Below are 12,918 nucleotides of genomic sequence, written 5' to 3'. Positions count from 1 at the left end.
CAGCGATACGCTTCTTGCAGCGCCTGCCATTGTGAAGGAGAGAAGTTGATGTAAGGGAGGAGGTGTATAGCGGAAAGAGGATGGAGATTTATAGTAGTTAGCAGCACTGGGCGCCGACAGATAAGCGCTCAGAGTGAGTAATCTTGCCGAAAAATGATGTGTCGCGGGAGGATGAGCGTCGCGGGAGGATGGGTGTCGCGGGAGGATGGCTGTTGCAGGAGGATGAGCACCCAGAGTAAGTGACCTTGCCGGACGGCGATTTGTCGCTGAGGATGAGCTGTTGCGCCCTCTATTGTCGGGGTACTAGTGTTGGTTCTGTATAGCTTAGGATAGACACAGCAATGTTGGCCGCGGACCTGTGTTGCGTTAGAGACCTTGACGCACAATGGAATAAAAGATTGAGATTCACTCGTTTTCTAGCGCCGTTCCTTGGATTTTGCGAAGGGGGTCTGTCGAAACCGCGTATAATTGAACTTTGTAGCTTGTTCATTCCATCTGGCGAGATCCGTAGTCCATATAATGGTATTTCTGATAGTTTTCCACGTCAGAATATGTAAGAATGTTCACGTTGATTTTGCTTGAGGAACTTTCCAGTAGCGACAAAATTAAGAAGTTCTCGAACCTCTAACATTCGAACATCCTAGTCAGCTCATTGATGCTGGAGTTCGCTGTCAGATACGATGCATCCAGCGAAAGCATTGTTCTCGGCCCGGCGAGCTTTGCGGTGCCCATCCAATTCATGGCTCTATCACTATCCCTTGACATGGCCGTGGTATCCTCGGTTTTATTCCCTTTGCTCCCATATCACGGGCGGTGGTGACTATGCTGCTCTGGTACTGATCATTGATCTTGCTCGACAGTGTCTGACTTCGTATAAATATGAATTTAAAGGTCTTCCGTCGGTCGAGCATGTTACCAGAGAAGAGACTTGGTAACCCCACCTGATGGGACCCAGTCGAAATGGTGGACTGGGCTAGTTGCAACGGCTCTGAAATGCAAACATCGACGGTGGTCAAGATCCTTCATCTCCAACTCAGAAGGATGTCGTGGCGGCGGTCTTTCCTCGCACCTTCGTGTGGCGTCTTAGCCCTGGCACCATCACAATCACWCCCTTCGACTCAGCATCACTGTCGGCGGGTATCAACCCGTGGTTTCTGCAGAGTACCTTGCCCGACCACATGTGTTGGGATTGAAAGTGTGAAGTTGATTGAAGGCGCGCGCAACGGACAGTGAAGTCAGATTTACCACGTGCTCAGTAGGTGTGCGAAGGTTTTGGCACAATGGGTTTGATTGGCTATGTAGACTTGGCGCTCGACCTCCCATCTTTCCCCCTTTGGAATGGCCGGATCTAGTACACTACTCCACGTTATCCGCAATGTCCAACAAAATGGAGTCTTCGCATTCCAACCCGCGTGCCGGTTTGTCGAGCTGCAGACAACCTATTACTCACCCATCTCAAGTACACTAGTCAGAGTCCCTGGTACGGGCATTCCAATCTCTTCGAGGAGTGCCTTGATATCGCGGGCCATCGCCATGTCGTGAACACCCGAGAGAACCGTTGTAACGCGCCCCGTTTCACCGTTACGACCAATACGGCTGCAGGCGCTCAACCATCTAGCGGCGGCGTCATCGAGGATGTCGTCGGCAGTCTTGAGGATCAGAACGTCGGTGGCGCCGCGCACAATAATGCTGGATGTGAGAGGACTGGTGACGAGGACCAGCATGTGGGAGTATGGGTCGTTGAAATCATCGAGGCCAGCAGTGCCGCGGAAGAGTGATCCTGGCTGCTCAAAACCACCGTGGTACATCCCAATACGATCACTAAATTGCTGGTCGGTCATGCCGGGACAATCCTCGCGAATCTTCCAGAACATGTTTTGCGTTCYGACTTGCGTGTCTAGCATGAGGAGCAGGCGGCGGGTGGTCTGGTACTCCCGCAAAAAAACCGAAACCAACTTGAGGCCAAACTCAAGCAGATTCTCGCCTCGTGGCAACTCGACAAACTTCAAATCGCTAGAGATCATGGCCGCAGCTCCTGTACCTGGACCTCCAGATGTCACGTGCAGAGTCATGTATGTGTTCGCTGTGATCGATTCCAGCATGCGACGAAAGTCAAAAGCTGGCGGCTGCGGGCTGGAGTTCACAATCACCTGGACGTTGTTCCCCATCAATCTAGCCTTCCGAATGGCCGTGAATATGCCAGTCTCCATCTGCTCGGCAAACGTAGAACCAAACAGATTACTAGAGTTGTCGAAGATGACAGTATGGAGTCTGCTGACGTCGATCTGGCCGCGCTGCGTCTTCTGCTTGATTTTTCCGGTAGTGGCGAAGATTGCGTCACCCGACAGAGGATCTTGAAACTCCTTTTCGTCCTTCCTCCGGCTCACTCCCTGCCAGAGGGCCAACGTCAGGTTCTTGTCGATGTGCCCGAAAATCGCCTTGACGCTGGTGTACGCCTGCTGGACCGACTGTCTTGTGTCCGATACGTAGATGGAGCCAGGAGGGCGCGAGTTGGGATTTGTGGATGGGGGCACCGAGAGGAAGGTCTTGCATGCGATAATKACATGCGATGCGGTCGTGGTTCCTGTGGCATGCGGCGCGAGGATGTGGAGGGAAGGGTGGCCGGCGGTCATGGCGGCATTGACGATGGTAACCTCACCCGTGCGAGCCCGATAGCCAATACTGCTATGCACGGCCTCGATCACTTGCCATGGTATCGTGTCGACTGGCCAGGTGGTGCTCGCAGCCCCAGAGATGTTCCTGTTGGTTTTCTTGGAAGTGATGTCGGGCAAGGCTGGGTGGATAACCTCACGCGTGGTGTGCTCATCGCTGTCTGGCATGGTAGCGCTGAGGTGGAGTGGAGAAAAAAACGCCACTTTGTGTAGGTGTTCCGTGTTTGACGGACAAGATATGGGAAACGCGGGTGATCTTGCTAGCGCCATTTCACTAGCGCTGTTCGCGACAAAAACACTTCTATGTGCCAACTGCAAGTCTTCTCTCCTCAGTCAAACTGCATAATGGCGTTTCAGTCGCGCAACACAACCGTCGACGCTGGTGGAAATGTCGTCTCCAGTGATCCAGACTTCTTCAAGTTCGGCGCGCAGATTWCCATGAAGGTCACAATCGACGGCATCAAGCACGAGGATGTCATTGCCGCCGAAACCTTCTTCATCGAGGGAGCATCAATCGAGGATCTCAAGAAGACGCTCACGAGACTTATCGGAAAGCCTGCCCACCAGTTCAATATCGTAAAGTATGTTCGGCGTCCTACCACCCTCCCGACTGTACGACGCTAAACTCGTGTGCACAGTAACATCGAGCTCGACCTCTCCTACCTCGGAGAAGGAGAAGTCGCTGCAGTTGATGATCACAGTTGGGGCAAGCTGGCCTGGGAGATAGTCGAGCTGCTCTCGTACCCAGCAAAGTTGAAGAGCTTTCACGTGGGAACTTCACCCGCTGTTCCAGCCAAGGCTTGGGCCCCATTTGCACACCACCTCGCAGACCATGCGCGTTCCAACACACGTCGGCCGTCTGGATATCTGCGACATCTCCGCGTATTGGGCCTCATGCCCGGCTTCGAGTGCCTCGCGGACTGCTTCGACAAGGTACAGCGGATTGTGTACACCACGGCAATGCATGGAGGATCCGAAACGCAAGTTGCAACAGATGCCTTGATTGCTGCCATAAGCCGTGCTACTTCCATCGTCGAGCTTGATCATACTGCAGCATCCCCCACTGCGTCAATCGGGCTAGCAGATCTCAAGAAAATACACGACACCAAGCAAGGCACCCTTCGTAAGCTTTATTACGGGTATGCCCAAAAGACTCACTTCGTGGTATGTATTTCCACGCGATGCTCGTTTCATGTCACCTAACGACGCGCAGAACATTATGCCATTGCTGGGGTACTTCGAAAAGCTTTCACGCGTGTCCTTCAACGCAATCTCGCTCTCAAACTCCATCCACCTGCGCTGGTAYGACAGATTGGGCTCGCTGCACACATCCGTAGAGCCGACAGATGATCAACYGTTCTCGATTGGAGAGGCTTTGCGGTTTGTGCAGATCATCAAGGCTTACATCCCAAGCCTCGACTTTGTCTATGTCAGTCGCACGAGACCTGGACAGAYAACTGGTATCCTTAAGAGTCGCATTATAGTGGAGATCTCCAAAGTCACTGGGAACTTGCAGCACCGCTTCAAGGCTGGTAACGTTGACTTGAGCGGGGAGCAATTCGACTTGACAAAGCCAGCGTACACGGTCGTTCTTGACCACGAGCGTGCCACTACGGATCAGAAGCACATGCTGGAACAACTTGACAGCATCATCACCAGTCCAGTTGACATAAACAAGTGTAAAGTCACAGCTGGTCTTGTTACTGTCGGCACGGCGGGGACTACTCACACGAATGCACAGTCTGCTGTCAAGTTGAAACCCATCTCTAGCGGGAGCGGAGGCATCGGAACGATCGACGGCAAACCAGTCTATGGACCTCACCGTCCATGAAGGGCAGCACAATCACGAAAGGGTACGCTTTGATTCTGTGGCACCTGCTGAACCTACTGCATGCAATGGTCTCTCGCAAAAGAGAGCAACCTATGCTCGTAGTGGTCTCCCACACAATCGAGAAGAACCTGCTCGCAATGATTTCATGCAAAAGTGAGCAAACCATGCTCGCAATGTTCTCCGGCACAATTGAGAAGAACATGCTCGCACAGCTGAGGCGAACATGGTCGATTCACTAGAAAGGAAAAGCTTGGAGTAGAAATTCAAAGTTTATTTGCCACACCCGCTCCCCCTGATTGTACCTTGGAATGTCAGAACAAAGAGGGTCTTACAAGAAGAAGCCCACTGCAAATATATATAAGTCGCACTGTCCCACGCCGAGATGTCCAGCAGTCAACAACAAGTATATCTCCAAGAAGCAGTCACCAACGAATATATCTCCAAGAAGCAGTCGAAAACGAATATATCTCCAAGAAACAATCCGGGATATATACACAAAGCCAAAGAAGGCGGCGGTCAGAACACGTCGGTCAGTCCACGATCAATCTTTGTCTGCCCACGTTTATCATCCCCCTCACCAACCCGCCACTACGCTGTCCCCTCACTACGACACTGACTATGACAAAGCAGGTCGTAGCAACAACAGTCTCCCAACGCACATCAAATGCAACGGAAAATGCGCTCGCGTAAAGGGTTCAGACTCCTACTCCGCAAAGCAGCTTGACATCCTCATCAAGAAGTTGCGCGACACTTCGCGCTCACGCTCGCGTCAAGGGCTCGGACTCATACTCCGCAAAACAACTTGACATCCTCATCAAGAAGTCGCGCGACATTCCGCGCTCGCGCTCGCGTCAAGGGCTCGGACTCGTACTCCGCAACACAACTTGACATCCTTATCAAGAAGTTCCGCGACACTTCGCGCTTCGACGCGGCCAAAATGCCCCTTATCTCATGCACGGGCTGTACGAGCTAGCAGGTCGTCGAACTCCGCTGTTTCGATTGCGAGCGGTAGATGGGTCTTGACAAGTTCTACAAGACTCAGCGGAAGAAGCCAGATGATGCGAAGTGCATCGAGTGTGTAACGAGGCGCGTCAACACGGAGCCTCACGAGGTTGGTCGCGACGACGACGAGGATGGATACGATGTTGCTGCTCCAGGTGAATCTGGCAGCGACTCAGATGATCTTGAGGTATGCCAACAAGTATACCTGTCTACCACGACGTTTGCTAATATGCTGCAGGACTACCACATCAACAACGCGACTGCCAGCATTTCAGGTCTGTCAACAACGCGACTGGCAGCATCTCAAGTCTGTCAATCAGCAACAGTACCTACCCTTCTCAGACGGGGGCTAGCAGTACCGGTGGTGTGGACGTGACTCAACAGCAGCGACTCAGATGACTACGAGGGATGACTACGAGGTATGCTAACAAGTCTATGCTGTTATTCACAACGTTTTTTAATTTGCTGTAGGATTACCACATCAATAACGCGACTGGCAGCATCTCAGGTCTGTCAATCAGCAACAGCACCTACCCATATCGGAAGGGCGGCGGCAGCGCCGGTGGTGTGCACATGACCGGCATCACTGCTGCCACTTCTCGCCCGAGCCTTTCCGCGGAGGCCAGCAGAGTCACCTGCTGAACAGCGTTACCCAGCTCCACCTCTGTACCATGCCCCTGCAAAGCGACAGAAATATCGAAGCCACTCCCAAGCCAACAGCGTCCTCATCATCTACCCACAGAGTAGCAGAAATCGCGGGCGCCCGAACAAATGTCTATCCCGATGTGGGTCTTGACAGAGTGCTCTTCCATCCACAGAAGGGCATGCAGTTCATCCTGACAATCCGTCAGGCTCCTTCCGCGTCGAACTTACGCAATGCTCCGGATCGCGATGCTTGGTGGAAGCGACAACAGAGGTTCGGTCCCGACTCATTGATCTGTCTAATCCCTTGTCGGAGAAGTTGGAAGCTGCGCGGCTGGAAGGTACGCGAGGGCTGCGACAAGACGGCTCATCTAAAGGTGGAACAGGCATGCAAATAGAAGACATACTAGTGATGGCTTGGGCACTCACCACCTCCGCGGAGTGGCTTGGCATGGACACAGGGCCTACAAAAAGCAGCTTCTGTTTGAACTTTACATCTACTATCGAATCTTCTTCACTCATTTTCACGCCACTCTCAAGTGTCCACGTTGATCGATCGCCTTCTCAAGCAAGGACTATATCGAGAGCCTATAGTCCTGCCCATCCACTCGGCGAGGTACAGCAAATCGTTCCTCCGTCCAAGCACATACGCAATGCATGACTTCCTTAGTTGTTGTTGTGTGTTGTGGTTTGCGCCCTTCACTACCAACTTTGTATGGACGAGGATAAGCGCTTGAGCAATGAGAAGACGTAGCGGGAAGGCTGAGGAAGTGGTATATCGATTCAACACTTCCATGCTTGTAGCCCTTCACTCCTTACTGCCAAGAGCAAGCTGCTGGTATAGATACTTCACTTTCGACGTATGGTCACCGGTATTACTTCCATAGTGCACATTGTTACTGCCGAGTTCAACCCCCCGCGGCGACGCTGGCTCAAGCAAGTTCACCGGCGGAGGAAGAGCGTGAGCCAGGGTTCCAACCGGCCACTCCAATGCCCATATAGAGGAGGGCAGCAACGATGACGACAAGCAGCTCGTGTCCGAAAGCGTTTATGTTTCTTCGTTTCCATTCACCTTCTCAGGTGATCGGTTTGTGACCAACATGAGATCGTCCATCCGTCCCGACTGATTCGCGGTCATGCTTCTTTGCAGCGGGCCGCTTCGTAACGAGGAGGATTGACGACCGTAGAACAAGTGCTCATCATCCACCCTGCAAGCAGTCCGTTAATAGAGTCTAGCTCTTGTCGCATATCCCAGGTCACTTGCTTTTGTGGTACGTTGTTGTACTCATCGAGTCAAGAATACRGCCCCACGAGCCTTGGAGATCAGGGGAGACAAGGTGCTGTCTCCAGCCCGTTACCTTTGATGCATACACGGATCAAGTATAGATAGAGCACTGGCAATACAATCGAATAGACCACGCCTATGCAGCGTTTAGAGCTCTTCGTGGAAGTACGATGCTMATAGTGGTGGCTTTGAGATTGATTCTCCTGAGCGCCCAAATCCGTTGACCGAGACAATGTACCGAAGGGTTCTCTGCTGACTTCTGGCGACAAGTCTTGAATTTGGTGGATCCATCTCGCGGAGAGCGTGAGAGTTTGAGTACCGTCGGAGCTGTGAATATCAGGGAGGATCCTTTAACAAAATCGAGAGTCTCATATTTCGCCGCACTTGTCTCGAAAGTGCTCTCTCGACACAAGGCCTGTCTTTGCAAGTAACATTGACCTCCCTGTTAGTAGATTCATCCTACATACTGCCGAGAGCCGTTACAAAAAAAGCTCGCCTCGTCAGCAACATCTGATATCTGCAGCTGCCTCCATTCAGACGCTTCTTCTTTCCGTGTAATTCCGTGATTCCTTCCGTATATGTAAGAACATACCTACCTGTATATACCGTACCTACCTGTACATACCGTACCTACCCTATATACCTGGACCCTTTACGAGCCTCTACGGTAGAGGTGGAGGCTCTCAAGGCGGTGGAGATAGAGGCGGCGGTAGAGGTGGAGGCTATCAAGGCGGTGGAGGCCATGGAGGTCAACAACAGATGTCCTTCCGCGGAGGTCCACCACGTGGCGGGCGTGGCGGTGGAGGAGGGGGACGTGGCGGTAGTGGTGGAGGACCACCAGCACAAGGCGGTATTTACCTCGCTGGAGAGCCAATACCTCCACCGGACGCCAAGATAACTGCAGCGGAAGACGAACTGGTCAAACAGACTCGTGATCAGATGTTCGAAAACTTTCCAGGTCGGCGTGGCTACGGTACCAAAGGCAAACCCATCATTCTGCGCACCAATTACCTCGTCATGACCACAGCGTACGAAGAAAAAACCCCTTCGCACGAAGCTCGTCTTCCTGAGCCAAGCGTTTCGACCGTTAGGGGAACGTGCGGTAATCCAAGGTTCTGAGACCAGGCGAGAGTTTTCCAGTGTTCCAGTTTTCCGTCCTGTCGTTGCATTTTCCTTCCTTGCTCTTCTCTTCCGCCATTGACATGCCATCGATCACTTCAGCACTTCCGCGACGGTCACTGATCAAAGCTGAATCGTTGAGGACTAGACATGACAAATCGGCGTGCGAGAAGGCGGCACACGCATAATCTCTTGTCGTTTCCTCGCATTTGTTCTTCTTTCATGCATATCCGGAGGTAGTGGACGCTGATTATCGATAACTCGATCGATTAACGTTGACCTTGTTGATCTGCTCTCCGGCCATAAAAGTGCGCTTCAAGTGCCAGGTGTTGATGGATACGCAATCGATCGCCCGCACATCTCTGAAGACCACAGTGTCGAATCTGCACGAGCCAACAAACGTGCAGTTAGTAAAGGTCGTGTTACTGATGATACAGTCGTAAAAGGTGACAGGTCCGTAGAAGTTGCAATTGATGAAGTGCGCCCCGAAGCACCGACTGTGTGGACCTTCGATGATGCTCAGATTGTGCGCGGCGGTCAAGCTCGATTCGCCCCGTCATGACAGCAGCATGCAGCCGTGTGTGTGTGTGTGTGCGGTTTTCCCCTGCGCAGCGTAGGAAAGTGAAGGTTGTGGAGTCTCCGCGGATCAAACAAATGAACACGCCAAATGATTGCTCAGATCGGACCACAAAAGCGACAGGTTCTGCGGAGAGTCTGAGATTTGTAATGGGCACACATCCCAGCCATTCCRTGGTTGGTAGACATAGACGTCAAAACGAAATGCGATAGAGCGAGGACTTGACTTGGTAACGGCAATGTCACATCGAGCGATATCTGTGCAACTCAGCCGGTCTGGTCGTATTAAAAGTGTTGCGAACGGAGTAGGGGCCGTTTCGTGCTGAATATCTCAGGTCACGACTCTTTCTCTTCCCCATGTTTCCCAGATGTCAGCAGCCATGCCATCAATGCCACTCTACCTTGGAACACGATCAGCATGTTGTTCATCTACAAGTTGAAGGGCTCATATGCCCGATATAACGGATACAGCGCTGTCTTGACGAGACCCAATACTACCTTACCCTAGCCCTAACCCTAATCCTGATAGGTCAAGCCCTGATCATCATGTTGATCCTCGAGGATTGCCTCGCCTCAAACATAATCGTTATTGAACAATCTTGAGAACTAATGATGATCCTGACTGACTGTATATCTTCAAGATACGGCCGTCGACGTCGCCATTCGCTCGGATGTTTGCTAGGTGTAAAGCGAAAAGCTGGCCCAATGTGGGAGTTCTCCATGCATCCCTACTTGAGCTAAAACAACCACAACGCTTGCATAGGCCGCATCACTTTTTGGATCGAATTGTTGCCTCAGAGTTTACGAGATGATGGCGGGTATCAAGGAACTCAGAGAGAGCTGGGTAGATCTGATCAAGCATGCTGTCTACGTGCCGAAGCGCACACGGAGCTACATAACACGGCGTCGAGCTGACAGTCCGCATCTTGACCAGCAACTGCCACCGCTGCGCACGCTAACATTGCTGCTGCTGGACTTCACTAGTATCTCCATTGATTCTGCCATCACCAATCTTCATCGTAATCGACGTGGATATGAAGGAGAGACCGAAGGTCATCACAGAATCAGGGATCTCACGAATGCATCTCGCCTCAACCTCCCAGGACCAATCCGAGACACTGGGGACACAATGTACATACACAATATCTATATGTCATCGAGAGCAGTTGGGTTGTAAGGCCCACCAATGACTCAGGAACGCCAGGCCCATGTCGATTCCAGCTTAAGAGACAACGAAGACATTCCGGCTCAAAACCTCAGCCGCAGGATCGTGGAGGTCATTGGTCATGATACAGCACATCGATCATACATTCCAGTCTTCCACGCCAAATGAAACGACCCGAGAGCTCTGGAGGCAAGAGGGTTTCATCTCGACAAATGGTGAGCTTTTTAGCGAATAGGAGTAGCAGCGTACCAATCCTTGCAGCMTCGACATCATTGGCTGTCTAGGTGTACATCGACTGACGTTTGCTCGACATATGCCACAGCTTGTCGTGCTGGAGTTCCAGAGCGCATTTACTCGCATGTCTCGATTCGGATCGAGAGGTACATACCACCCGTTCGGGAATAACCAATACGGCATGAAGTACCCCAAAAGCCTGCGTTGGTAGGAAGTATGTGGTGGCACCTCTCGGTAGTGCGAGGTCAACGGACGACGAGAATCGGGGACGGCGAGGATGAGCCGTACAGAGCTGAAAACCAAGTAACAGTCTTGGATCAATGTGTAAGCTTGAATGATACCACAGCGGTGGGTGAGCAGTGTTCCGCTTGAACCACCACGCTCGTTGAGCGGCATATATCTAGACAGCGTTCGGTGACTGTCTAGATTCGCTTTCATTGTTGGCGGGTGGGATCATGGTAGAGACTGATCCCGCAGTCAGTTTTGTTCTACTCAAATCTCAGAAGTAACTGGTCCACGACTGCTAGTATACAGACTGATGATTAACAGGTGAACTACATGTGCTTTTGATATCGATCCTCTCCTCGTGCGGAAAGTGATCACTCAACTCCAAATCCAGGATGCTAATTATCCGGTACACCAAGATGCCGCCACTTTTGTCAAATTAATAGCGTGATATCTTGCTGATGGGATCGATGATAACATTGCCAAGCTTCTGGGGACCGAGTAGCTACCCATACCGACTGTTTCCCGAACTTCCATGACATGATATGCGCACCCATACAGGCTTGATCGACGTATTCGAAGTCGATTACGATGGAAAACATGCATCCGGACATTCGCTCACAGCAGCGTCCTCTATTCCGATGGCCGTCATGGGGCAACAGGCGGGTGAAGGTGGGCGGAGAAGTCAAGCTTGATATCACATGGAATACGACCAAGTATGGTGTAGATTCACAACCCACCATTCTTACGCCCACACTTGACGATGTCAAGGCACGCTCGAGTGAGGAGGGACCACTTCTTCTAACCATGGTTTTCGAGGACGTCAAGCGGAGTGTGTCAGGGTTCATCGACGCATGAGATAATTCAAGCCTCCATGAGGACGCCACCGTTGATCCCACCTCGCGCACGAGGAGGAGTATAGCCGCTGCCAAGCAGCATGCGACATGTGTTATAAAGGCAGCGTATTTTGAAGACGCAAGCAAGTATACTACCAAAAAGCCCTATATGTTATCCAGCGAATTTGACTCAGGGCTCCGACCTTCCCTTAGTCTCCTTAATGAGAAAAGGCACACGTCTTACTGCCCGATAAACTGCAATGACCTCCTCTGAGTCTAACGCTTCAACCTATGTATGCTAGAGAATATCTCTCGTGTATGACGAAGCGCTTCCTGACCCCTTTRCTTGACATCTTTCAGGGGCCCGCATCTTGACTGAAACTTGACTGAACATTAGGGATCGAGGTGAAGATACGCTCTTCTATGGCTCGGAATACTATCGCTTATTACCTACCCATGGCTAGCTAGAAGATCTAAATCTGGGAGTCTATCACAAAGTAGCTAGTAGAATTCTATAGACATCATGAAGAATAGTCGATGTTCCCCTAGTAGTCCTCCCTTACTACTGCTAAAAGCACGAATCTTAGCTCTACCTCCACCGACCTAGAACCGGGCTATTTAACTCATAGTACTACTACCTCGAAAACTTGGCGAAGACAGCGCTTGCTCCGTTTCCTCGCCTAAGCAGAACCAAGTATCAAACTTTCATTAATCTTTCCTTCATCTAGTTGCTCAATCTTCAGTGTCCATTGTGATTGGATCTTCTTCGAAACGAGTAAAGCCATTATTAGTTGGCTGTGGCTGAACGGGAATGTCGAACTTTCCCCAAATACCTTGGCACATTCCTGAATCAAACCCACTATGCTGATATATCTAGTATTCCCGGCCTGTCACCCTGGTCGCAGTATCGGAATGTGCTATGTTCTCGAGATGACCCGCAACTTGGAACGGAGACCTCGAAGGCGAAGGAGCACTTTTTGCATAAAAGTGCGGGAGAAGTGGAAGATATGAATCATCAGCCATCCAAATAGCAGATCCTTGCATGTACACCAACGCTATCAGACTATCTGCACTATGTCTCATAGTAAGATGCTTTCACTTCTCCCAGTCTCTTTTCAGGTTTCGACGACAAATGGGAAAGGGGGAGAATTTCCGCGCCCAGCAAACGCCTGGGATGGGGCAGCTACCCGCAGAATATACACATACCCAAGTGGCATATTGGAACGGATCTACTTTCCACCCGAAAACCGCAGTCATCCACTTTTTGATCCTCCAGAGTACTCATGACTAGAGAGCCACCAGCACGTCCCAGAACTTCCGATTTTAGCGTC

At 51.3% G+C, this 12,918-nt stretch overlaps 4 protein-coding genes; 3 read left to right on the top strand and 1 right to left on the bottom strand.

Annotated features, from left to right (window-relative positions):
* Positions 1-1,442: 1,442 nt before the first annotated feature.
* On the bottom strand, positions 1,443-2,840 carry RCC_07615 (uncharacterized protein; the record flags this gene model as incomplete). Its single annotated transcript, XM_023772871.1, has 1 exon — positions 1,443-2,840. One exon carries the CDS (start codon positions 2,838-2,840, stop codon positions 1,443-1,445), a length of 1,398 nt encoding a protein of 465 aa, XP_023628639.1.
* A 177-nt stretch (positions 2,841-3,017) lies between these two features.
* RCC_07614 (uncharacterized protein) lies at positions 3,018-4,503 on the top strand (the record flags this gene model as incomplete). XM_023772870.1 has 3 exons in its annotated part: positions 3,018-3,253; positions 3,311-3,836; positions 3,886-4,503. The coding sequence occupies 3 exons, from the start codon at positions 3,018-3,020 to the stop codon at positions 4,501-4,503; spliced, it is 1,380 nt and encodes a 459-aa protein (XP_023628638.1).
* Positions 4,504-5,515: 1,012 nt separating this feature from the next.
* On the top strand, positions 5,516-5,881 carry RCC_07613 (uncharacterized protein; the record flags this gene model as incomplete). XM_023772869.1 has 2 exons in its annotated part: positions 5,516-5,692; positions 5,744-5,881. 2 exons carry the CDS (start codon positions 5,516-5,518, stop codon positions 5,879-5,881), a joined length of 315 nt encoding a protein of 104 aa, XP_023628637.1.
* Positions 5,882-8,191: 2,310 nt separating this feature from the next.
* RCC_07612 (uncharacterized protein) lies at positions 8,192-8,551 on the top strand (the record flags this gene model as incomplete). The annotated part of the gene is made up of 1 exon (XM_023772868.1): positions 8,192-8,551. The coding sequence occupies one exon, from the start codon at positions 8,192-8,194 to the stop codon at positions 8,549-8,551; it is 360 nt and encodes a 119-aa protein (XP_023628636.1).
* Between the last annotated feature and the right edge of the window lie 4,367 nt (positions 8,552-12,918).

The sequence above is a fragment of the Ramularia collo-cygni genome, assembly GCF_900074925.1.
Source record: "Ramularia collo-cygni strain URUG2 genome assembly, contig: RCC_scaffold12, whole genome shotgun sequence".
In the NCBI taxonomy this organism is placed as follows: Eukaryota; Fungi; Ascomycota; class Dothideomycetes; order Mycosphaerellales; family Mycosphaerellaceae; genus Ramularia; species Ramularia collo-cygni.
Note: the sequence above shows the minus strand (reverse complement) of the source record. Positions and strands in the feature narration are given on the sequence as shown.